The sequence below is a fragment of the Callospermophilus lateralis genome, chromosome 4 (genome assembly GCF_048772815.1).
Source record: "Callospermophilus lateralis isolate mCalLat2 chromosome 4, mCalLat2.hap1, whole genome shotgun sequence".
In the NCBI taxonomy this organism is placed as follows: Eukaryota; Metazoa; Chordata; class Mammalia; order Rodentia; family Sciuridae; genus Callospermophilus; species Callospermophilus lateralis.
Window position 1 is genome coordinate 21,624,727 of NC_135308.1, and position 27,975 is coordinate 21,652,701.

Below are 27,975 nucleotides of genomic sequence, written 5' to 3' on the forward strand. Positions count from 1 at the left end.
TTGACCTTGGACTTCCCAGCTTCCAGAATTGTGAGAAGTCAGGGTATTTCATTATAACAGCACAAATGGGCAATGCAAATCAACCAGAGGGTTTCTTTCCCCTATCATAATAATTTTCTAAATGACATATTAATGTGACTGATGAAATGGCCCAGCAGAGTATCATGTTTCAAGAAGAACCATTTTTAAAGGATAAGTTTTGTCAATAAAGAAAAGTACAGGAGCAGACCTTCATAAATTTTCCACTATCAGGAAAGAATTTCTTCAGATATGAAACTGGAACAAATGAGATTATATTATTAAGACCAAGGGAAACTCAGGAACTTAACTATGAACTTTTATATGACTACTTTAGTCCCCTTATTTTGGGTTCTAATATCTGACCTTGAAGCAGAAAAGCTTTCTGTTCTTATTACTTCTACCCATATTTACAAGGTCTAAATATTAGACCATGTTACAATGAGATGCTACAGAATAAGTGATAGAATGATTGATAAATTTTTTTTTATAAATGTAAGTGGGCTCATTGCAACATAGGTAAGATTCAGTCTCTGTATGTCCGTGCCCATTTCACCCTACTTTGGACTATGTCTTTAATACACACCAATCATGGGACAATTTTTAATTAAAAATATGAAGTAAGAAAGCAGTCAGACTCTCCATTCAATCTGACAGGTGGTTAAAATTTTAAATAGTTATTACATTTACTATTTTAGGACAATTTATGACATGACTAAAAGCTAAATGCACAGAGCAGATTATAATAAGTCTTCCTTAAGAGTGTCCTTTGTTTTTTTTTTTCTATTTGGAATCACGTACTAGTAATTGATTAAGAGTATGTTGAAAGGAATCTTTTAGAGTATAAAGAAACATTCTATGCTTACTAGATGCATAAAAATAGTTCCTTTTATACTAAGTGGCTATAATTTCTAAGAACCCTCAGTCCTGGGGCTGCTTCCCAGCCCACTGCTAGAATTCCTGATTGTGGCACTCTGCTGAAACATGAGTTCAGTTACCAAATATAGCCGAGTGGAGTAAGAGGACAGATGAGAGTAGAGTAAGGCCACAGTTGTCTCAAAGTGTCCACGGACCAAGCAGTCTCTAATGGACAGGCAAAGCCAACCTCCGCTCTCCCAGGAAAGAAGAAATGCTCATCTGAAATAATCCATCTTTCTGGAGACTTCAAACTGACCAAGCATTGAAAAGATCTATAAGGTATATCTTAATATTACTAACTGGGAGGGCAATATTTTGAGGACTTTTTAAGAAAAAGTTTGAAAATAACAGTAGTTTGCTTGAGGTTATATCATTTAAAAGATGCCTGATTTTTCTCTTTCCTGGAGAGGAAAATTAATGCAAATTTTGTAGTCTTTCCACAAACAGATAATACATAAGATTTTCCTGCCTCCTTTATCTCTGCCCATGCTGTCAGAGAAACTACCTTCTCTATTATACGCTTAAGCAAGCTAAATTGGTGCTATTGATTCCAAAAGGATGAAATGTGGTTATAGAGCCAAACAAGATTGTGAATGTGTTATGCTTCACAGATAATAAAAATTTAGTTATCTAGATGCTTATCCACAGTTGAGTTAAAAACTGATGGGTTTTAATGATAGACTTTAGATTTTTAGTAACAATCTAAATTGTTAGTTCCCCTTTCAAAGGATTTTGTAAATAACTCCTTAGACATAATTAAATCAGTAGATTTAGTAACTGCAATTATGTTAAATTATATTTATGCATAAAATTTGCATATCTAATTTTTAGAAGATGAAGCTTAGTAAGAGAAATTACAGGGCAGTGTGTGGAGTCCGGTTAAATTTAAATATCACAACATAACTTCATGTCCTGTTGTCTTAAACTACACATGAAACTGTCTTGAACCCAATATATGAAGTTGATTCAGAATGATTTCAGTCTCATATTACCTTTTAGCATTTTCTAAAAATACTAATTGCCTTCTAGTATGAATGCTGTGGGCAAATATAAAGCCTATTTCTCTGTCAGAAAACTATTCAAAATATAGTCAGTCCTGTGTATATGGAAATTAAATTCTTTTTCCATGATAGAAATAACTTCCAATTTTTTTCCCAAGGAAAAAAGAACTTGAATACTCACCTTGATTATTCAGATTTTTTAAAAAATAAGGCCTACAGAATTACCTAGTCAATATCTGCTCTGTAAATACATAATTACACATTCTTAGAATTCAAATTAGTTCTTTCTCATTCTAGCATCTCGGGAGAATTAGGGTCTGTATCTCAGGGCTCTGTGTCAGTTCCCTGTCCAGACCACTCTCTTTTATTGCTGAAATTGAATTTAAATCTGACCTTCCCACAAACTTCACAACAGAATAAGGATCTAGATTACACTGGACAATGATTTCTTTACCTTAAAAAAAAAAAAAAAAAAAAAAAGACTGTACAGAGGAACATTATTCAGATTCACAAATCAACCTGACACTTTAAGAGACACCAACCGAAATCTGCAGGCCAAGATAAGTATCTCTGCTTCTTTAATGGTATGACTGAGGAGGTTATCAAAGGTTACCGTGACTCCGGAGTTCCAGTTGGAAATTCAGACTATCTAGAGTAAATGGCTGTGTCCTGATTAAATCCCAGCACAGAGAGCAAATATTGAGCAAAACAGCTCTGACTATAACTTACAACTGATAAATCATCACATCGGAGAATAAAGAAATCAATTGGGTAGAGTTTGCATTTAAGTGAGAAATGGATGAATTGTATGTAAAGTCTAGATATTGCAACAGATTCAACGTGATGGTTAAAGATGATAAACTGAAGAGGATATCAGGAATAACTCCAGATATACCCTGTAAAATACCTTTTATGACTGTTACAGCATTAAAAGAGCTGTTAGTTCACATCCCCAAAATTGGGATAAAATATTCTGTTTAGAGGGGCATTCAAAACGGTTGGATAAATATGACATATCTTTCTAGAATGATAATTTGCCTATTGGAAAGGAAAAGAATCCTGTGTACTTATTAAGAAATAGATTGTAATATTGTACATTTTTTTTTGCATCAAACACAAGATTTTATAAATTTTCCATCTTGACTTTTGCCCCAAGGGCTCTTTCCGGGAAAAAGAATGTCATGGCAAAGAAGGAGAAAGGGAGCAAGGGACAGAAGGAGAAGCAAGAAACAGATGTAGTCTAGGAGCTACCTGGTTTCCAAAACAAGAAAAATAAGCTTTAAAGCTTTTCCCATTTTGGTTTCCCTAGTTACTTTGATTTAAAAATAGCTACAGTATCAAATCTTTGAATCAATAATTTTCATTCCTTTTTTGTCATCGTTTAAATAGGAAAATGAGCAATTGAAATTGCTCAATTTAAAGTTATTCCTAATGTTAATGTTTTTTTTAAAAAAAAAAGATCATGAAATATGCAACAAAAGATTCTCCTGAATATCTCACCTCTCAACTCCACCCTTGTCTAAACCTACCACAGAGGTAGTTAGGGCTCATTGTTCAGGATCATGCTCTTCCTACCATCTTTATGTGTTTGTTCCCACTTGTATGTGCATCTTGAGATGATTACTGAAATGATTATACCCTGCCTCAACTCTCCATCACACCTGTCAAATGGGTGTATGATATTGAGAGAGCCTAAGTGTCTGTCAGCTTTTTTCTAACATCAAACATCTTTCTTTCAAAACTGTACTAGCTCTTTCAACATCTCTAAAAATATTCCACACAAATAGATTGCAAAATTTATGCCCTTATCTAAATTCTTAATTTCCCATAATATCCCCCATGGAAAAAGAGAACTTTAGCAGTTAAACACAAATTTCATTTATGAGCCTGTCACTCCTGATGGTTTAATTTTAGCCAAATGTTCCAACTATTTTTTTGCTGCAGTTTGAGAAATAGAAATAATCAAAAAATAGTATCTACTCCATCATATGATTCACAATGTGAAAGCACAGAGCTCAGAAGCCTTGAAGTATTATGTCCTCAGGAAGCCTAGTGTGTTTTGTTTTGTTTTTGATACTGGGGATTAAACACAGGGTCTCTGTACCACTGAGCTACATGGCTAAATCCCCAGCCCTTTTTATTTTTATTTCAAGATAGGGTCTCACTAAGTTATTTAGGACCTCACTAAGTTGCTGAGGCTGCCTGTGAAATTGTGATCCTTCTGCCTCAGCCTCCTCAGTTGCTGGGATTACAGGTATATGCTATCATTCCCTGTAGAACCCTAGCTTTTGTTGCTTGTAACAGAATTCATTCTTCTGCGAGTCTCTGTTGTTTCTTGTTCATATCCCTTATCTCTCCAAGTTCCTCCAAGTCAAGGAACTCTTTCTCATTTCAACAATCAACAGTGTCTTGCCTCAAGGGGATCATGCAAGTATTTTTTTGGCTAGCAACATAGAGAATCTTCCCAAATATCATAGCTTTGATTTTCAGATAACTGATTTCCCAAAGTCAGCAACTTTAAAAGCAAAGGTTATTCATAATTTCCAGGTGTCTCTTTTCTGTCATTTGTATAGCCATAAATGTATATAAATCATATACATTTATATTTATATGTAGGTAACATATTCATGAATTCAAACATAAGTGTTTTCCCAAATACGGGGGCAGTAATGCCATGACAATTTAGGATGATAAAATTACTTATATCAGAATGTGTGATCAACATCCCAAATATGAAATCTTCAATGAGAGCTGGGAATATAGCTCAGTGGCAGAGAGCTTGCCTAGCATGCACAAAGCTCGGGTTCCATCATCAGCACCACACTCACACACACACTAAAACAAAACACTAAAAATGTATTTACATGTTCCTCATTTTATAGTATAACATGAGTCCTGTAGAATTCAGATGATATGAACTTCGGGAGAAATCATGAAGTCTACAATTTCAATGAGAAATAATCTATGAATTAAGTGCCCCAAAATTTCCTTAAGAAAGAATGGAACATGCACAGGGAGTTAACAAAATATGTGACCAAGGAAGTTCACATTTGAGAACAATATCTGCTTAGAATCAGCCAAGATGCTGATAAGCTGCCTTTCGACAGTGGGAGGTGAATGGGAATCTATAACGCCTCCTGGTATTTGCCAGCCCGCCCAAACTTTTGCTCCACCAAATATTTGCTGAAGATTAAGAGTTTGACATAAATATCAAGATCCACCTGGGAGAGTTTGTCTACAGATCACCATAAGGTGACACAGCAGCTGCTCCTGGTACCTTGAGGGAAACTAAAGCACCATTAACCTGGGCGTGCCTTCTGCTCATGACTGACTCTCCCCTCCCCTCCAAGGGTGTGCCTTCCAAAACAGCCATGGTGTGCAAACCCTGAGGTTAATGTGTAATTGTGCATTTGATTTTATTAGCTTGTGTTATTTGTACTTTAACATCTTTCAAAGACATTTTGAGCCTGTATGTAACTAAAGCATACTACAGATGCTCAGAACCAGTCAAGAGAAGGCAAGACCACAATAAGTAGATGGTAAATTTTTTTTCTCAACTTACTACTTAAGTCTTTTATCCTACTAGAATGTTAGCTCTAGGGGTAGGGGTAAGGCTCAGAGGCAGAGCACATGCTTATCATGTGTGAGGCTCTGGTTTCTATCCCTAGCACCACCACCAAAAAAAAAAAAAAAAAAGGAATGTTAGCTTCGTAGGGCAAAGAATCCATTTACAGCTATGTTCTCAGCCTATAAGAGAGGAGTTCAACACATAGTAGGCACTCAATAATTAGATGCTAACATAATAGAGAAAGGAAGCAAAAAAATCATTTTTTAGCTAAAAACATTACTATTTCTGTGGTTTAAAATTTAACCCTGAATTTGCTAGCATCCATGTCAAAGAACCTGCACAGTTTACAGAATTCTCCTTGCTTAATACAGGTTGAGGATCTGTTATCTGAAATGCTTGGGACCAGAAATGGTTGGGATTTTGAAAATTTATATATGTTTTATATATACCTTATATACATAGCCTGAAGATAATTTATTATATTTTAAATAATATTTTTATTTTTTAATAATTATTTTTAAAATGTTGTGCAGAATACAAAAGTTGCATGGTGTGGAATTTTCTACGTATGTCATTATCTGCAGTCAAAAATTTACAGGTTTTAGATCATTTTGGATTTGGGATTTGGGGATTAGGGATACTCAATGTGTAGTAGAATTCTGGAAAACAGAATAACTGTTTTCTGGTTCTGCATTTCTTCATGAGAAACTTTCTTGGATAGTAATAATAAGCACAAAAAAAATCAATGTCTTTATAGAAAAAATTGTAATACAGTGTCTGATCTATGACTGTTTTATAGTAAGATGAGCATGTAATGTGTATTTTATAAGTAACTGCTCCATGTTATATGTATGTCCATTAACATATAGCATCGACTACTTTATCAAGTTCTTACTGGAAAACACCCTAGGGAGTGAGTAACTATTGATAAGAACAATATAAATGCAGAGCAGGCATCCAAACCTGGCTGGAGCAAAATAGCAGCTAAGATTGACCAGCCATCACCTCCCCACAGACACGCTGGACTATGCACACGCCTAATTACATTCACAAGAGCAAAGGAAATGAGGTGAGAGATCACAGGGCCTGTTTTTAGTAAAACAAAACTAAGAGACACATTGAAGAAGACAGGAAAAAAAGAGTTGCTTTCATCCCCACCACTCCCAACTCCAAGCAGCCCAACATGGCGAGAAATGCTTCCTTCTCAGGAGAGGCAGAAAGAATTAAGACCAGGCCTCTGACTTGAAACCCAGTTCCAGTGCTGTGATGGTGAACCCCAGTGCTATACCCCTACCAGCAGGCTAATACTTGGGACAGAGAACCCCTGAACATGTGTTAGGTTAAGTATCTAATGGTCTGCACCATCCCGCCTCCAAAATTGGAGGCAGACTTGGGTCAGGACTATACCTACTAAGTGGCAGGGCACAAACTCCAGCACAGAACTTTGTATTTTTTGTGAGTGTGTGCTCTTCAATTTCATTAATGTTTTGTAATTTTCATTATAGGGATTTTTTAAAACTCTGTGGTTAAGTTTATCCCCAGGTATTTATTTCATTATTTTAATTTTTGTAGCCATTGTCAATGGGATCACTTCCTTTATTTCTTTTTCAGATAATTCACTATTGACATACAGCAATGCTACTGTTTTTTTTTTATGTTGATTTTGTATCCTGCAACTTTGCTGAATTCATTTATTAGTTTTAATAGTTTTTTGGTAGAGTTTTTAGGGTTTTCAATATATAAGATAGTATCATCTTTTTCCAATTTGTATATGCCCTTTAGTTCTTTCTCTTATTTGATTGCTCTGGCTAGGACTTCTAGCACTGAGCTGTGTAAGTGATCAAAGTGGGCATCCTTGTTTTGATGCAAACTTTAGAGAAAAAGATTTCACCTTTTCCCCACTCAGCATAATGTTAGCTGTTGGCTTATTGCAACTGGCCTTTATAGAAAAGCACGTTTCTTCTTCTTTAAAGAAATTGGGGAATTATAATTATACATAACATTAGGCTTCCTTGTGATACAGTCATACCGGCACATAGCATAATTTGGTCTGATTCATAACCTTGTAACTAACCCTTTCCCTCCCTTCTTCCCTTCTCTAAATCCTCATCTTCTGTGACCCTTGACCATCTGAATCTGGCTTATTTCACCTCGCATAATGCTCTTCAGTTCCATTCACTTTCCTGCAAATGTCATAATTCTCTGTTCTTTATGACCAAGTAAAACGCCACTGTGTACATTTATCACATTTCCTTTATCCACTAGTAACTCAAGGAAAATTGGTGCTAGTTCTTTAGATGTTTGGTAGCCAGTGAAGCCATCTGGCCTTGACCTTTCCTTTGATGGAAGGCATTTTAGAACTAATTGAATCTCATTGCTTTCATTGGTCTGTTTGAGTTTTGTATTTTTTCATGATTCAGTCTTGGTAAGATATATGTGTATGAGAATTTTCCTTTTCTTCTAAATTATCAAGTTTGTTGGCATATAGTTGCTCACAATAATCTCCAATGATCTCTTGCATTTTTGTGGTGTCAGTTGCCATTTCTCCCTTTTTGTCACTGATTTTATTTATCAGAATCATCTATTTTTCTTAGCTAAGTTTTGTTTATCTAGTATACCATAAGACAGGGTAATAAGCAAAAGACTTTTCCCTAGGAACTTAGTGCTAGGCTGGTGAAACCTAATATGGGAAGATCATTAATAACCCCTATCCCCAGGGCTACCAATAAACACAGCCACTGGAACATCCCCAGTACCAGGAGAAGACACGTAGCCCTGGTTTACTGAACCTCCATTTCAGATAGCATCACCTGTGGCTGATAGTAACAGTCATGGATGATGAGTCCCCTGGGCAATAGATAGCCCATAGCCATGTGGACTTTGATCCTACCTCACTCTTATGCTGATATTGGTGAGCTCAGGGTATAAAACAACTTAGTGGCACTGGTGGCCACAGGTATGACATAGGATCATGGAGTTGACATGGGTGACTCTGTTCAGAGCCAGGAAAATTCCTTCAGTGTCTGCCCATAGGCCAGTTACTATAGACAAGGCATTCAGGCCTACTTTTTCCCAAGAAAGAGGCTTGAGAGGGATAGACTATCTTTCTAGATACTCCCCTGTTTCTTTCTGAACAACATATCAACAAGTGTATTTGAATATAACCAAGGATTGGATTGCCCTCTAGTACTGAAAGACTGACCACACATTGACAGAACACTCCTGGCTCATGTGAACCTGGGTGCTATCCAGTGCTGAAATAGGGAAAGTTTTCACCATAAAGAAATGATAAACGTATGGAGGAAATAAACATGTTTATCCTGATTTAAACACCACACAATGTTTACACATATGGAACATTAATAAGTGCCATTTTTATGTTTTTATGCATTGTTTAAAAAGTAAATTTTTTAAAATGCAAGTTAAAGAGCAGAACCAAAGAGAACATGTCCATGAAAAATACTGCAGAGGGGCTTGAGTGGCTGGGAATGAGGAGAGAGGATGAAACATTTAGCATCTCATGCCTTCGCTTGTATGACTCCCTCTCCTCCCAAATCCCATCCAGGGTTTGAACCATGTTGCAAATACCATATATTTCTTGGTTTCTGCCATGTGCCATGATCCAGACACTGTGGTAAGCATTAACCATATAGTCACAGCTCTGCTTTGATGATGTTCACAGCCCAGTGAACAAAGTTCTCTAAGCAAGTATTTATAATTTAGTAAGATGAATGTAATGACAAAATACTATGAAAAGTATCATGCCCAGAATAGGAGCAAATTATATTGATAGAAAATCTGAGAAAGCACCAAAAAGAAGTAGAATTTAAGAAAGTTTTCAAGTATGAATTGGAGTTTGAAAAACAGAAAAAGAAGGGAAGGATATTTTAGCAAAAGGAAAAGCATGTGAAAAGTCATGAGGACATGAAAGAACATGGAATGTTCGTGGAATCCAGAGTAGGCCAGCAAGGGCTGACCATTGCTTGTGTTCAATGAAGGCAGAAGGGACAGAAGAACCATCAGAGTGGATGGTTCGCAGGCATTTTTACCCTGTGTATCATGTTTTGGAACTTCTTGTATGGGCCAATGGGTATCAGTAGAAAGAAAAGGAGTGACATGACCAAATTTGTGAATATAATCTCTCTTGCCATTTGTGATGCCTCAACTGCAATTTGTCTGAAGTATTTTAATAGCAATTATCATCTTCCTCCTTGTGGTGATTCTTCCCTTTTGACTGATTCCCTTCTACTGGACTGTAAAATCATTGAAGGCAAGAAATTATGCCTATCTCATCTTGTGCTTCTTGGAGCTTCCCTTGCACAAATAAAGAGTTGATCCATCGATTTCCTGTTCACATTACCATTCTATGGAAGTGGAAGAAGGGATCGTGACTATAATAATGGACAGGACTACAGAAGAGCCATTTCTTCCATGGGGAAGAACCTAGAACTACACGAATTGGAGGGAATTATAGAACAGTCATTATTTATGGATATTAGAGGAGCGGATAATTATACTGAACTATTCATGATGGAGATGATGAACTAAGTAAGAGAAAAATACAGAAAAGGGCAATTCAAATTCCTTGAAAGAAAAAGAGTAAAAGTTAGAGGGCAGGAAAGATCAAAAGTTATAGAAAACCCCTTTATTCCTCAAAATTTCAAAATCTTCCAATGATCCTTACTAAAGTAGAAACACCACCCTTTGCAGCACTCACCTCACTTCCTCCCAAGTCATTAAAAGCATTATAAATGTGTGTCTTTATTCTACTTCATTTTTGACATCTGTCGCACCAGCATTGAATTACCAAGTGCACTGTTCGACATAAAACATGAAATCTCAGGGAAATCATGGAGATGTCTGCAGTTGTATTTCGTTCCTTTTGATTATGACCTTTTAATTTGGGGGTGTTGACTGACACGGAAATCTCTGAAGCCTAATTTTCCAGTGAACTTGGGCCACCTGGAAACCTCCCTGATCCATCCACCTTGGAGGATCATTTTCCCTAGACCATGTGCGTGCCTCAGCAGCAATAACCGCATTGCAAATGGGATCTGAACCAGATATGCCAAAAAGCCTATGATTTTCTTTTTCACTGTGCAAGCAGTTTTTAAACTACACCTAATCCCGACAACTGGATCCTGTCAGATGGCACCTCTTTAAACCAAAATTTAAGTTAATAAGCAGGTGAGATAACATGCCTCCAGCAAACACTCCCTGCTTAAAAGTAAGAATTGAACATTTTTCCATCACTCAACGTTTACTTTAAGCTTCCTCATATAGAGGTGTTCATGACACTTTAAAATCTAGCATATTAAGTTGAATCTGTACTAAAATACAATTCAATTAATACTGAAACTTTCATTTTAGATCCTCAGTTTCATTAGATTAATTACTTAGGATACTTGGTTGTGAAAAAAAATAACGTAATGGTATTAAAGTTCATGGTTAAGCTCATGTGCTTTGGAGCACTGCCTGGACTTGGATCTCAGCTCTCCAACTCAGATGTTCTGCCTCAGTTTCCTTCTTTCTGAATTGGTATCCGTTATGAGGATTTTAAATGAAATAGTCTACATAATAGCTCTTGGCACAATACCTACCTCCTGCTAAGCAGTGCATGGTTAGCCAATGTAATTACCAAGATCGTTGTCACCATTATTAGTTTTTATGTATTTTATATGGATTTATTAGGTAGCTAATGTTCTACAGAAGGGACCTGCATTTTTTTTTTTTTCTGTAAAAGTTCAGATAAATATTTTAGGCTTTGTGGGCCATAAAGTCTCTGGTACAACTTCTCAAATCTGACCTTGGTCCACAAAAATGGTCAATCACAAGGTCATTTTCTACCTCTAGTCAGGAGGATAGATATTAAGTATTCTCACCAAAGAGAAGAAAATGTAACTATTTGAGATTTCAAAAATGCTAATTAGTGGAATTGTGATGATAATTTCACAATGCATATGCTTATCAAATATTAAACTATATTCCTTAAACATAGATTATTCTAATGGTAAATATACCTTAAATCCATTTTATCCCAGATGTGGAACTCCTATAAAAATTTAAATGGAGGGGGTGGGGGCTAGGGAAGAATAGAGGTACTTTGGTTTAGACAGAGGGGAGTGAAGGGAGGGGAGGGGATGGGGGGTACAAATGATAGTAGAATGAATCAGACATTATTACCCTATGTGCATATATGATTACACGATTAGCGTGATTCTAGATGTAGCATACAACTAGAAGAGTGAGAAGTTGTGCTCCATTTATATATGGTGTATCAAAATGCATTCTACTGTCATGTATAAATAACTAGAACATGATAACTAATTAGAAGTGATGGTGGAATGTGATGGACATCATTATCCAAAGTATATGTATGAAGACACAAATTGGTGTGAATATATTTTGTATACAACCAGAGATATGAAAAATTTGTGCTCTATATGTGTAATATGAATTGTAATGCATTCTGATGTCATATATAAAGAAAAAAAGAAAAAAATAGTATCTGAGGTCAGAAGATGCAGCAGGATCATGGACGCATTCATCTAGATAGCAGAACAAGATCCGTGACCTCTTTGTGGTCAAGCTACTTGTCAAATCCTTTCACATCTGTACTCATGTTGGGAACCTATCAATAAAATAGTTGAAGAAAAACAAAAAAAAAATTAAATGTAGTATGTAATATAATTTTGTACTATGTAATTTTATAATTCTAATAAGAATATAATTATTTTATTAATATAATTAATTAATATAATAATTACTATAAGCTCTAGATGATGACATCCAGCCCATTTCAGTGCACCTGTCAATTTCACTGAAATATTTGCAGAGTTGAAAACTTATATTTTATTTAACATTTTAAATTTAAAAAAGAAATAAATTTTACCATTTAAAACTGAAGTCAGAAATCAGGAAGCTCTACCTCTAAAATATTTGATTCAGATATTTCCCCATCTGAACACATCTCTTTGGATTTCTCACTCAGCTGTTCTCACCACACCTGTCCTTTGTTTCCACTGGGGCTTTGGTCCTGTAACTTCTCTATGTTCCCACTCCTACCTAAGAATTCCAGTCCAGCATAGATTTCAGAGCCTGCCTCTCCCTGCCAATATTCTCAGCACCGTTACTCACTTCCCCTCTGTCTTTCCACCTGTCAAAACCTGGATCATCTACCTGCATACCTTCAGCTGGACAGCTGAGCTCGCTGGTGAGAACTGCACAATCACACACATTAATGACACCACGAGTACATGACATCTAACTTCAACTGAGTCCTCACCTCTGCCCATACATCTCCTCAGAGAGTTTTCTCCCTTTCCCTACAATGAGTACTTCAATTGTCTCCTGTCCTCAAAATTTGCCAAAAGCAAAGCCATTTCAAGACAAGAGCGCTCCCTGCTTTCAAAAATAAATTTTATCTGGACATCATTCTCTCTCTCTCTCTCTCTCTCTCACGCACACACACACACACACACACACACACACACACACACACACTCTTTATTACTTCTCTTCTTTGACAATGGAAGAACAGCCCACCCCAGCCCATTTGTGTTATAATATCCCAGTTACTCTCAGGTCTCGGGGTGGGAGTTGGGCTACAAGTTGTTGCTGCTTTTTCTTTTTTTGTACCAGGGATTAAACCCCAGTGGGACGCTTATCTCCCCACTTTTTTACTTGTATTTTCAGCTTTTGCCTCTTGAATTCCATTAGCACTAAGCACCTTCCTATGCCCCCATCCTGGAAAAAAAAAAAAAAAAAAAGTAAAAAACTTGGCTAGATTCCACCCTTTTGCTCTACTACTCCCTTATGTTTCTCCTTTCTTGAAACCTCACCACAGTCAACTGGACTTGCAATCTACACTGTCTTTTCACAGCAGTCTGCTTTATATCTCTGAGGCACACACCAAAACTGCTGTTGCCAGTGGTGCTAAGTGTTCCCAGTTGCTGGAGTCAAAGGGACACTCCCTCCTCCATGAGACATTTTCTTTGCCAATTTCCATGACACCCACTCTCCTGGTTTTCCTCCAGAGCTCTGGACGATTCTTCTCCTTACTCCCTGTTTCTCCCTCGATAGCCTCATCCATCCCTGTGGTTTAAGAAGCCACCCACAGGCCAGTAATTCCCAGCCCAGCTCTGCTCTCCGCCTCCTGTACTCTGGAGCAGTCTCTCACATTGCCTCCTGGAAATCAACACCAGAGCTCCCTCAAATGCAAAAGGCGCAAATCAAAATTAAGCTTTTTTTTTTCTCCTTAAAACCTGTTCCTCCTCTTTCAGCATGTGAGGTAATAATAGCACAATTCATCTTCTTGTTAAGTCAGAAACCTGTAATCCTGTCTCTGTATCATCCCTGCATTCAGTCTATTGCCAAGTATCATTCTGTCAGACTTATTTCCCCCGTAAAACTCTGCCTGATGCTCAACCTTCTGTCTCTTCTAGGGGCTCTCACAGCACATCCTTTCTCTCTCATCACAGCATTTGTCACATTGAATCATATGCATGTATGACTTAATTGTATCCCTTATAGGCTAAGTTCCATGAGCGCAAAAACTTGGTCTTTTTCAGAGTTCTATCCCCATTCCTAGCATATTACTGGGCATGTAACATATATTCACAATACATTTTAAATGGGTAATTTTTCTGTATAGTGTACATCTATCTCAGTTGATGTTGCCAGTTAGTCATTTAAAGAATCAATGATTTTGTTCGAATGGTTCACTTGAATTTTCAGCTCAGCTTACTTTAGGTGTGGTGGACACAAAACATTAGCCAATCTCTTTCATCACTGAGCTCAATACAAAAACTGAAATTTTCTCGGGGCAAAACAAACAAAAAAGAACAGTGACTTCTCTTCCAAACAATAAATTTTGCAAGAAATGAAAATACAGTTGGCTTTGCCTTCAGTATACAAACATGCATTCAGCCCAAGGGTCTCTCCCTTCCCGTTTTCATGCCTCTTGGGGGTTCATGTTGCCTAATCCTGCTTCTCCTCACATGTTATAAGCATTGATTCTGATCCTTGCCTTCTACTAGTGTTATCCACCACGTCTGCTGACTGAGCTTAGGAACTCTGGATTGAAAGCCCAAACGTCCTCCTCAGGACCAGTCTATAAATGACTTCAATATAGACAAAATAATACTGAATTGTCCTGGAAACACTAGATGGGCTGTGGTTGATCTTCCAGGGTCATCTGACTCCGTAGGGTCTGTGCCTTTCATTGTTCTTAACTAGGCAATTTGACAACTCTATAAATTATAAATATTCAATAACAGTACAAATCATATGTGTTCACAGGTATAAACGTTACATTTTATTGCTTGGTAGATATTAACCAGTTACAAAATTTCTAGCAAATCCATTCCTCGTTGCCTATTTTTATGTCTGTTCTTCAGAGTCTTCTTTGAAATGGTTGTAGCTTCTTAACTGGTTTCATCATTAGTTAATTAAGTAAAATCTTGAATGCTTATTTATCTTATACTTGTTTATGTACTTGTTTATATGTTTTTCATGATTTTCCTTTTCAAAATTATACTTTAACTGCCTGTTTCTCATGAACAAAACATATTCAAGTATTCAAGATGTACTGAATAAACCTTTCTCCAAAAATGAACTATATTTGAATAATCAAAGAGCAGTTAGAATGGTTCCATCCTGGAGCACAGAGAAGACAAAGAATAAGAGTAATGTTTGAGTTAATAAAGGGGGATGAGAGGGACAAGATCATTCCAATGGATTTATAGAATTTCCTTGAAGAACCGCGGGTCATACGGTTTGGTGGGTAGAGTAGGACTAGCAGGTGGAGAATTTGGAATTCAGAAAGACATCTAGACCACAGTCTAATACTCAACTAAAGAAGATACAGTAGATTAATACTGAGATTTAGGGTGTTTTATCAAATGACTTCTGTTGAATTAACAGTCTATGAGTCACAGCGTCCTATGTGGTGGGTAAATTCTGGAGACAGATTTCTGGAACCCTCCTCAACTCCTGCAGAGCATCCTTTGAGATCAGAGACTTCCACATGAGAAGCCACTTCTACACGAGCAGCTCAAGTCAGAGCCCTCTTAAGACACAACTTCTGGGGAATATCCTACTGGGTTCACTCACGATGCCTGACACACCTTATAAAGTCAAGCTCCTCATGTCCTCAGAGTTCCCTTTAGTGATCTGGACTCAGTCGTGAGGGGAAGATCATTTGAGATTTTCTAGATCTTTCTCCCCATTAGCCTAGGAACAATATATAGAAAAAAAAAACAGCACTTACACTAACAAGAAAGTCACTGCCTCACAATATTTAATTCAAAATAACAGTAGAATTTAAATCGATGCCCAATTATTGTACAGATAATTAAACAACTTTTATTTAGTTCTGATGATATTCCCATATCAATATTCCATGCAAAGCACATAGCTCTTTCACATGTCCTTCAAAATTAGATTAGGCTCTCATGGCTCGGGGATCCTTTCACTTTAGGGGGAGGCCCTATCAAAGAGGCCCCTATTCTACTGTATACTATTCTGTATGATTTATTCAATGTTCTAATCATCTCACATAACCACCCCACATAACTTTTAACTCCTTGAACATAAGGACTACGTCATCATTCTAGATGAAGAGACAGCAAATCCCAACCCCTGGGTAAAAACCATTCTACGGCCTGTTTTTGTACAGCCTGAAAACCAAGAATGTCTTTTGCATTTTTGCAAATTGTTGTAAAATAAATCAAAAAGAAGTCTATTCTTTTTTACTTTTAAAAATAATATAAAATTCAAATATCAGTGTCCATAAATAAAGTTTCATTGGCACATAGTCATCGCTGATTTCATGCCATCATAGCAAGTGGAGTAATTATAACAGAGACTGGATAGCCATAAAGCAAAAAAATATACTTACTGTCTGGCCTTAAGAGAAAGTTTACAAGCCCCTGGTGTGGAACAAAGCTGTCCCTCCAGCACCTGAAACTTCCTAAGTGATTATTAATGCCTCCTGGAGTCATAATAAATGAGTGACTATGAAAGAGCATGACTGGACAGACAGGAGGAAAGAATGGGACACAAAGTATGGAATATTTCACTGAAATCCAAGAGCAAATGAAAATTGGAATCATTAGAATATATTTTGTGTTTCAGAGTCAGATGTGCAGTCTTACTAAAAATATCAACAAGCATAACATCAACCTTGTATAACATTAATGATATGAGAGGTAGGCGGGTGTGAAGGGGGCTCTATGGAAATACAGAATGCCCTGCCATGCAGATGGATCCATGGCAGGTATTATTCTCTTGGATTATTCAATAGAGTCAGTGAGACACTTGATACTCAGTCATAGAGCATATGTTAAATTAAAATCATAAATTATAAATACGGGTATGCGTGATCTTCCTTCCAACTCATGGAATTGGGAAAGCTGATATATCTGTTCACTTTGTCCTTTCAATTTGTAGATTAGTAGCATTATGGAAAAAAATAAATAGAAAAACAAGTACTAACCAGTACTGAACACTTCGTACTAAGGATAATCCTGTTGTCTTTCAGAACACAGGAAGAAAACAGGTTCCCTGTGCCTCTGGCCTCCCTCTTGGACACAAAGGGTTTATGAAGGCTGCTCCAATATGTCAGAGACTTCCTCCCACGACTCTTTCTATGATTCCTTATCAGACATGCAGGAAGAAAGCAAGAATGCTGACTTCTCCCCGGGGCTATCTGCTTTTCTCAGCCAGGAAGAGATTAACAAGAGCCTTGACCTGGCCCGGAGAGCCATAGCCGACTCTGAGACAGAAGATTTCGACTCAGAAAAGGAGATCTCGAGAATTTTCAACACCTCTCCTGTAAGCCTCTGTGAAAATCCTCCCCACAAGGAGACGAAATCGGGGGAGCAGATCTCGGGAAAATCTCAGGAGAACAGATCAACACCCGTCCAGCCCCTGGCAGAAGAACGAACTGAGACTGTCACTTCACCTGCTTGCAGAAGGAAGCCCACCATGTCACCCCTGCTTGCCAGCCCCAGCTATATCCGGAGCCTCCGAAAGGCCGAGAAGCGAGGTGCGAAGGCCCCCAGCACAACTGCAAAGCCCAAACCTGCACATCAAAGTAAGGCTGGGCCCCAGAGCCAGCTGTGTGACAAGGCGGCTAACTTCATAGAAGAGCTGACATCCATATTTAGAGAAGCGGCAAAGCCAAAGAACAGAAGCCCCAACGGGGAGTCCTCCTCGCCAGACAGTGGGTACCTGTCTCCTAAAAATCAGCCATCGGCGCTGATAAGCGCCTCAGCCAGCCACAGCCCCACCGAAGACCAACAGGAGGTGGTCAAATTCCCAGAGGCCAGCCATGGCCACCAGGCAGACCAGGACCTGGACCTGCCGTCCAGCACCATCTCTCACCCACAGCCCCAAAAGGCACTCCCCTTCCCCACTGCGCCCCGGTTCATCCAAAAGCTGAGGAGCCAAGAAGTGGCAGAAGGAAGTAGAGTTTATTTGGAATGCAGAGTCACTGGAAACCCAACTCCTCGAGTCAGGTACGAAGTTTTTATTATGAAAATCAAATGATTTTATTGATGTTGGGGTTTCCTTTAATATGGGAGGAGGAAAGACTTCCTGAGTGGTTAGCCCTTTGGTCACAGAGGTAGAGTTTTATTAAGTATCTGTAAGGCAAAGAGTCCCAAATTGCAGATTCTAGTAGGACTAGGTGCCCCTGGCAGGAGATTTCTGTTGTCACAGACCATCTGAGTCCTTGATTCAGGGAAATGGTAAAGGACTCATACGTGATAAAAAGAACACAAACAGGTTGCTCTATCGGATTCTGGAATTGGTAGCAGCCAGGGAAAATTTTAGTGTGAAACTGACTGATCCCAAGTGTCATGAAGAGTGTGTATATTTGAAAATGAGTCACTGAAGATGAGCAAAAGTGTAGCTAAAGTTAGCAGTCGACCGGAGGTACAGAGATAAAAGGCAGAAGTGTGCAGAGGTCAACCATGAGATGAGCTCCAAAGAGATAATGCAGACCAAGGCCTGGAGGAAGTCAGCACATACTTGGAAAAGATAGGCCCTGGAGCACCACGGGTCAGTTCTTCATGCACAGGCTCTGGCTACTGAAGCATGGGTGCAGCAAAAGGTAGAATGACATGGGTGTACCCTGGTCACTTTCATCTCACACCACCATACCCATTACAATTTATATAAATCCCACCTCATTAATTGCAGAGTTTATACCTTCTCCTGTGCAAAATGTTAAAGAGCAGGGCCCTGGAGTCATATGACCAGGCTTCTGGTTATGACTACTTATACCAGCAAAGTTACTTTAGTCAAGTTTCTTTAGCTTTCTGTGACTCAGTTTCTTCATCTGCAAAGAGGCCATTCCAATAATTATGACCTCATTCTATTTTATGGTAGTCGAATTAAAAAAAAACATGTGAAAAAGAGTGCCATATACCCAGTAACTGCTATATTAGTGTTACCTGTTATATGTGTTATTTCTCATTTCTGATTTTCACATGTCGAAATGCAAGCAGCATTTCAAGTCAGGATTATGGTATGCAAATAAACATTCATTCATTTAGTTTGCAAGTTTTGCTTTTATTGATGATGAATGCCTTACCTAAATTATGTATGTATAAAAAAGCAAATTTAAAAGAATGTACTTTGAAAAAATAGTGAAGTAGACATCACTGGCTAAAAATTAAATGATGGTATTTCCTTATTCTCTGTATGTCATGAATCGCAAACTTTATACCTTTCACCCTATTTCTGCTAATCTGCACTTTCCTAGTGTCAGTTTCTTAGTTTTACAATTCATTGCTCCTAAGCATGAAGTAATCCTCACAATTAGTGGTTGAAAACTGGTATAATGGAAGGCAGGCAATTCTTTCTTCCCCAACCAACTTGTTCAACCTTGTCAGTTTTTATAGTCATTTTTGCTCTATTTCTTTTAGAAACTAACAGCAGAGGGCAGTAAAAAACTTATTAATCTATTCATTTAATTAGCTATGTCATTCTAAATTCTGTATATGTTTTCCATAACAATTTATTTTTCTTATCATTTGCCTCTGATAAAAATAAAATTGAGTCTTTCTTCCAGATTCTATTAAGGTTTTTAAAAACCTCCCAATCTTGAAAAAAAATAATTCTTCATTAGAAATATACTCACATGTCACTCAAAACAGTTTCACAAGTTTTCAAACAACATATGGTTCCATCTACATTTACTTGCAAAACAGTCACTTCCAAAAGTGTTACCATGTCAAAAAATGACAAAAAGCAATTCATTTATCACCAAAGTATGACTTCAAGTGAGCAGACCATAATTTCTGTGTTTAAGTTTACTTTCATCATTTGGTAATTCTAGGAGCCATCAAAATCATGCTTCGGTCTGTTTCTCAGGGCAGTGGAGTGCTAATTTACTTACTAGCTACAGTATTATTAATTAGTTTTCTGTCTCCCAGCATACCAAAGTCAATGGCTAATATTTATTAGACATTGCAAACTGTGCCCTTCTAGAATCACTAAGTCTTTGATAAAATGTTCCATTATTTAAAGTAAGCTGTCTTTTTTGTATCTTTTAGAGTTAGTTTTGGATTGGGTTGGTTTAGTTTGGTTGGTTTGGAGAGAGAGTATACATGCACATTGAGTCTACTTTTTGGATTAATTTATTTTATTGGTGCATAATAATTATACAGAATAATGAGATTCATTATGCCACATTCATACGTGTATAAAACATAATTTAATCCCTCTCATTCATCAGGACCTTCTCTTTCCCTCCCCACTGAGATTTCCTAATTTCTGTTGCAAAGATTCTTGGTCATCTCTGTTGTTTATTTGTACATACAGCAAATAACTAAGGACATTGAAGTCTTTTGACCACATGAGATATGTAACAGTCTTAAGAGAAAATCTTCTTTGAAGGAAATTTTGTATAAGGAAGAAAACTTATAAAGAGGTCCTACACTGGGCCATTAGAATCTGGCTCAGGCCCCAGACATTAGAAAGACCTGTTGGACAACCAGGCCACTTCCTAAAATCCCAGGAGCAGTTGACAGAGTTGGGGAGAGACAAGGGTGTGTCAGGGGAATCTGGAACAAGCAATAAGCAGGGTCCCAATAGATTCTGGTTGGTAAATGTAGAGACATTCAGTGTTGGGCAGTCTGCAAGTGAAGAGCTCAGGAGTTGGGTAATGGACCAGTGGAAAAGTTCAGTGTTACTCTAAAGGAATACTCCCCAGACAATTATGGCAGAGGGTGCCAGGATCCAGATGCAGGGCATGAAGCATTGGAAGAAATAACCCTTCAGGAATTCAGGCAAGTGAAAGCCAGGACTATAGCTTCAGAAGGACACAAGAAAAGGAAATAGAGAATGAGTTCTGATGAGATGAGGCAAGATTTTAGTGACTAAATTTGTGCTGGGCCCAGAATAGGAAAGCAGACTGCTAACTGACATAGCTAGGTTACTAAGCTGCTACCCAGAAAGCCTTACATTTGGCCAAAATTGAGACTCTTTGGCCCAGAATCCAGGGCATAACCAAGCTAATAAGTGTAGATAGGAGGAAGAGAAAATGTAGGGAGAAGCCAGGCCAGACATTTCAAGGAATTTCTACCCTATATACAGCCACCCATTCTTCCATATCATGCAAATACTAGTCATAACCACAAGCAGGACAGAAAAAGAGTTTTCTTTATTCATTCTTGAATATCCAACAGAATCTCAACAAAAGAGAGAAGAGCTGGTGGATAATAATTGAAGTTATATGCATTTAGGTTATATTCAAATGATATGAAAATTATTTGTTAACAAATTCAATTATCACTGTAATGTTAATATGAATTGTCGACTTGATTAGATTAAGAGATGCCTAAGTTAAGAGTCTTCTCAGTGTCTCAATGAGGGTTTTTCTAGAAATGATTGGCATGGGGGACAGCAAACTGAAGTGGAGACCCACCCTAAGTGTGGGTAGCACAGTCCAATAGGCTAGAGGCTTAGATGGAACAAAAATTGGAAGAACAAGGAAGCAGAAGCAAACACAAGCTCAATGCTTCTTGAACGGGTTTGTGATTGCTACTGGAATTGCCCAAGGACATCTGACTCCAGCTCTTTGCCTTTTACAAAGCAGACTCTGACTAGTGACTCTCTAGAGAGTTTCCAGGCCTTCAGTCCTGGACTAGGGGAACCTTGTTGATCCCTCTTGTTCTGAGGCTCCAGTTTCTGGGACTGAGTAGCTACTGGTTCCTCCAGCTCTCCAGCCTACATACAGCCATTGTGGACTATCCAGCTTCTAGTTGTATAGGCCAATCTAATAAATTCTTATAATTATATATATCTATATCTATATATTTATGTATATCTAGGTAGATAGATAGATAGATAGATAGATAGATAGATAGATAGATAGATAGATAGATCTCCCATTGGTTCTATTCTTCTGGAGAACCCAGACTAATACAGTCACATTAAACAAAACAGGTCAGAATTCATCTATTCATCCATGTGTGTCCTAATGCTCCATATTCCTCATAGACTACTTCAGAACAGCATAAAGACCCTGATGTCAGCCCCCTCCCCTGTGCTCTCTATGCTCAACTTTTGTGAGTTGATAAAAATATTCATGAAGATGTTTAGTTAAAATTTACTTTTAGTATTATAAAAAGGAGGCCTATGTTTTCAGTTTACATTTTAAAAAATGTTTTAAATATATTATTATTTAAGGGGTTCAATGTCTTAAACCACTTAAATCTAAGACAACTGACATGGAAAACTATTTAAAAAAATATGCCAAGTAACATGTAAATAATTAACCAGTCGTGGAGCCTGGAATATAACTCAAGTCTTCTGATTCCGGATCCTGCTCTTCCAAGGCCAGTGAGAAGACTGAGCTGCTGTCACTGCTGGCCTGGTCATTGTGTCTGCCTTGCTGAGAACCTCCAGAAGGGGAGATGAGTGGAGCTGTGAAAGCCCCTATTAAACTCCTGTAGGCATGGAATTCATATTCTAAATATTTTCAATGAAAATAGTAGCATGAGGATTTCTAGAAATTTTTTCATATGAAAAAATAAAAAGCATTGCCCTTCATGGTTATTTTTGGTCAATCAACACAAGCCAAAAAAATTTTTTTAAAACTTTAAAAAATGGAGCACATACTCTTCACCAAATATCTATAAACAAAACAAAGCATTCCCAGTAATGAACAATAGTAGATCCAAATGTATCCTCACCTTCAGATTATATTGTAAAGCAAATGTATACATATTCAAAAGAAAAAACATAAAACACTTTTAAACACCCACCTACTGCAGTAAAAGAAAAATCCAGCATAGTCCAAGCATATGCTTTAATATACTAAATACGGTTACTCATAACTTATTATAAGACGCCTATGAGGTCATCATTATTAGCCTTATAAAGTTTTATTTAATATATGTAATTAAAATTAATTAAATTCTTTTCTTTCTATAATCAAAACCTTGCCCCTCCAGTACTTCCAATTAGTTTACATTAGCAAGACTTTGATCATCATCAGATGCCAAAACAACAGGATTATCCAGATCAAATCTATGCAACACTGTCTGTAGAAATTTCCATTTTCTCAAAGACAAAAACAATAAAAATAAGCCATCTATTCATTTTTCTTACTAAGGGTATCAGGATGTTGTAGAGTTGATTGTGTTGTCTTTGGAAAATATATCAATGACACCACTAGCTGCTAGATTATGAATATTAGATGCTTATAAATTTAAGATCCAAATGGTTTAGCCCAGATGTACTGTTGTTAGAGAATATGGTCAGGATTGGGGTTTAACTCAATGGTAGAGCATTTGCCCAGCATGATCAAGGGCCTAGGTTCAATCCTAGTACTGTGAAAAAAATAAAAAAGAAGAAGATAGTCAACAATAAAAATATCAGCTAGCACCATCAAATTATCACTATGGGAAAAAAATCTTAAAATACATGTGCTGTTACTGTAACATAAAAATTTAAATAGGTACAGGTAATTTGGGGGTCAATTTTGTGACACACAGTAAGTTTAAGATGTATGTGCACTCACCCTTTACAAAATAATTGATTACTTGACATCTCTACTCAGATATGTACTAGTCATATCAAATTTAATAAGCCGAAACTTCTAATTTTCCTCTCTTTCACAAACCTCTTTCTAAGTCCTCTCCATGTCCATAAAGACAACCCTCCTTTCAGCTGTTCAAGGAAAAACCACAGAGTTACCCTTGACTCCTCTTTTCCTCACCCCATATTTCCATCTATCCAAGAACTACTCATGTATCCAGAATCTGTCCATCACACCACATCCTCTGATGAGGCTCTGATCCAAGCCACCACCCCCATCTTTCTCTCCAATTTTTGCATTGCCTTCTAATAGATCTCCTGGCTTCCATTTCTGCTTATCAGAATCTACTCAGCACCTCCCATAATTTTTTTTAACAAAATTATGATCACAACGCTACACAAAACCACCCAGCGGCGGCTTATCTCACTCAGGGTAGAGTCCTTAGTCCTTACAGATACTAATAAGGCTCCTTGTCTCTCCGACTTCACCCCCTGCCATTCTCCTGTGAAGACACAACTCCCGCCATAGGGTGAGTCTTTGTTGCTGTAGCAGGTATGGTCCCACCTGGGACTTCTGTCTTTTCCGTTTTGTCTTTTTGAAATGCTCTTCCTCCAGGGCTCCTTTGTGTCCTTCATATCTCTCCTTAAAGGTCACCTTCAGAGTATAACCTTCCATAACTACTCATATAAAAGAACGGGTCACCCTCCTCTGTTTTCTACCCTCTGGGATGATTTTCTTCCTAGAATTTATGTGATAAGTTTTACTTTAACTATTTCATTATCTATCCCTTCACTAGAGCACAAAATCTTTGAATGTAAGGACTGTATCTGTATTACTCTTTCTTGTGTTCCCAGCATCTCAATAAATATGTGTTTAATAATTCCATAATTAATTCCACTTCTAGTTTTATACCTAGTTGTTTATGAATATACGGATACATGTATAAGAGTGTTCATAGCAACATTGTTTCAAAAAACTAGAAAGAACCTAAATGTGTTCACTGAAAAGAAAATGGATAAATTAAATTATAATATATTCATACAATGAATAACTAGAGCTGTACATATCAGGATATCTCAAACTCACTAATAATATCAACCAAAAAATAATAAGTTGGAAACAAAGTACACGCAAATCAGATGAACAAGTGTATTCATTTGAAGTTACATTTGCAAAACAGTACTATCTCAAGCCTACAGATAAAGTAAGAACATGGAGAAATGCATGGGTATGACAAGTGTTAAATTCCAGACAGTAGTAACCTTAGAGATAAGAAAAATGTGATTTGCAAGGATTACCCAGAGAGCATCAACTGTGTCTGCAGTGTTTTATATCTCAAGATAAAGAGATGCAAGGATAAATTTTTATTTTTTGTGCTTCATATTGAAAAATATCAAGTATAAAGACATTTAATTTTACTCTATCATTCCTGTTATGTTTGGGTAAGTTCCACAGCCAGGTTTTGTCCACAAAAAACCATCCAGAGAATACCTTGCTGTCTAGCATTGTGAATTGGATAGGCTGCCTCTTAGCCATTTGCCCTTAAGGTTATGCATTAATCAATTTTCTGGGTTGTTTTAGTTATATTTTAGAACTTTAAAATGTTTTTGTTTTAACTTGTAGTTTTCCGTAGAGCATTATATGTGTTCTGTCTCAAAGACCTTTTATGGTGTAATCTTCCCAGTTTATTGGCTGTAGAGGATGCAAAAATCTATACAAAGTCTACATTTAGATACACACACACACACACACACACACACACACACACACACACAATGGCCAGAGAGTCGGAAGGGTCACATGAGTAGCCCATCACCCTCTGACCAACCCAGTTGTTCCCCTTCCATTTTCACTCTTGGGTGTTGAGAGCAAGCATAAAAGGGCTGAATCCATAAAGAGAAAAAAAAAAAAATCACAGCTTCTGATTTTCTCATTCTCATCATTTTTTCCATTTACTTTTAAATCCAATTTCTTTCTCAGTATATTTGCATTCAGTTGAAAAAAATCAAGGCCTTTCTCCTCTGCAGAGACCAGTACACCATCCCTAGAGTGGTAGATGATCGTTGAACTAGAAACCAAGAGACCAGGCAACAGAGGGTGCCTTTCATTGCAGGGAAAATGTGTCCTTATCTCTGACTCCTCCATGTGCTTAATAAATTAAAGACATATGGTCTATTTTGATGTTTTGTCCTCTCTCTGTCCTTCCCATTCTTTCTCAACTCCAGTTTCCATTCAACACCTGCCCGCTTATAAATCTCAAGTTCAAAATCTCTCTTCAAAACCCTTTTGTGTAGACCTCAGTGAAATGGAATAGCTCCATATCACTGAACTAGGAGATGTTGTCCCTGCTTTGTGTAATTATTATTTAACAACTTGAACCTTTATAGAAGGCAGCTGCCTTCCCACCTCTTCCTGGCCAACCATGCCACTATGATACTATAACAAGCCCATGTGTGATATATGTGATAATACTGCTCAGACTGATATTTCAGTGAATCCAGAAGCAAGCTTGAGCCAGGTGTGGTAATGAACATCTGTAATCCCAGCAACTTGGGAGACTGAGGCAGGAGGATCCCAAGTTTATGGCCAGTCTCAGCAACTTAGAATAAGTCTGTCTTAAAATCAAGAAAAAATAAATAAATAAAAAGATGGGATGATAAAGCACCCTGGGTTCAGTCCTTACTTCTGTATAGACAGAGAGATCAGTAAATAAGAAGGCTTGATATTGAAGGCAAATGTGAAATATTATTATAGTTAGAAAAATTCTAGTTGAACAGAACCATCACTGGTATCCAGCCCACAGTAGCAGTAGCCAAATTAGACAGTAGCATCAATATACATCTCAATGATCAAGTTTTTTTTTTTAAAAGAAAACCAATACTCATATAAACCCCAAAATAAATGTACCTGAAGGATAAATTCATTCACAGATATTTCTTTTAGAATTAAAAGTTTGCTTGTGGAACAAGTATGGGAAGAGCCTAATGATTGACAACATAGATTCTGGAGCCAGTGTGTGAATCTTGGCTCTATTAGGTGTCAGGTCCCCTAGGCAAGTTGTCCAAACTTTCTGTGCCTCAGTGACCTTCCTGGTAAAATGAAAGAGCCTATCTCTAGAGTAATTGTGTGTGTTCAGTGACTGAAGACAGAGAAAATTTAAAACTGTTGGACACATAGTAGTATCTTAGTAAACCTCAACATTTTATTTATGAAGTTACTTATCATTTTAAAGTATTCACTTTTATTCTTGATTGTCAATAATTATAATTATAGTAATTATAATTATATTATAATCATACAATATTATACCTTCTCAAAAATCTTTGAATCTGTTTCCTTTCTTTAAAATCTTTATGCTACAATTTGATTTCTTATTGCTAAGTATTCACAGAGGATAGAGCCAATGGAGAAGGAACCCTTCGACATTATAGACCGAACAAATAATTTATAAGAAATCTAACAGATCAAGAGGTGTTTCTATCCCTATCTGTTCAGTGGGTCCAAGATTTGTAACAACACAAGGCTACCAGGAAGAATGCGGTTCTCTCCCTGTCTCTTACCACTTTCTAGAAACGTGTACCCTTACTTGGCCTGGTGTTCCTTCTTGGCTGATTTCTTCCAGTCTCTACCCCTCCCTCATACAACTAATTATCTCCCCAGCCTCTCTTACTAAACCCCTGATCTGTGAAGGTCAGCTGGATTGTGGATTACTGTCAACTTGGAAATCTTTCCAAAAATCAAATCTCTTTGACTATTGTTTTCTTGGTGCTCTTTAAATTGTTTGGCAATTTCCATCATTTTGCTTCATGACCACTACTTGTTAAATATTTTCTAAAGTCAATTGAAAGTGGTTTCCCAACACTTTGGCCACTCCCTGTTTTTGTATTCCAATAATTTTGACAGGAAGAAAACTCTAAAAATAATTAGAGTAACAAATGCAGGCTTTTCCCCAGCTAGAGAGATTGGCTTCGATTTTGTGTTTTCTTCCTACTAAGTATTATACCATACTGCAAATCTCTCAAGAGGAAAAACAATGTACTTTTTGGACATAACTTGCTGTATGCAAACTAGTATAAAATAATTGCTTTGAAAGGGTTTGACTCTGAAGTTTCAGATACCTTCGCAGTCAAAACTATTCAAAGACTCAAATCTCTTCTGTAGAGTCGATTTAAGTACTTCTTGACATGTTTCTTCATTTGCCTTGGGCCAGTACCTCATCACGGATCACTGAATCTGTTTAGGTGTAATTACAGCAATTCAAGAACTCCACTTAGACATAGCATTCTTTTGACGGTTAGGAGTTACTTTTTAAATACAACTGCAGCAAATACGATTAAAAGTTTGAAACTCGATATAGCTTACTGTGCTGACCAAGTTGCAAAAATGTTCTACCAATTGGTGTTCAGATGATGTGT

General features: G+C 37.3%; 1 protein-coding gene across 5 annotated transcripts in view; it reads left to right on the forward strand.

Annotated features, from left to right (window-relative positions):
* Positions 1-1,069: 1,069 nt before the first annotated feature.
* Palld (palladin, cytoskeletal associated protein) overlaps positions 1,070-27,975 on the forward strand; it is a 370,806-nt gene continuing 343,900 nt past the window's right edge. For all 5 annotated transcript variants that reach the window (XM_076853649.1, XM_076853650.1, XM_076853652.1 and 2 more), the window contains exons 1-2: positions 1,070-1,215; positions 17,048-18,026. In XM_076853649.1, coding sequence (XP_076709764.1) covers positions 17,125-18,026 — 902 coding nt within the window. In that variant the 5' untranslated portion in view covers positions 1,070-1,215; positions 17,048-17,124. The remainder of the gene's footprint in view (positions 1,216-17,047; positions 18,027-27,975) is intronic.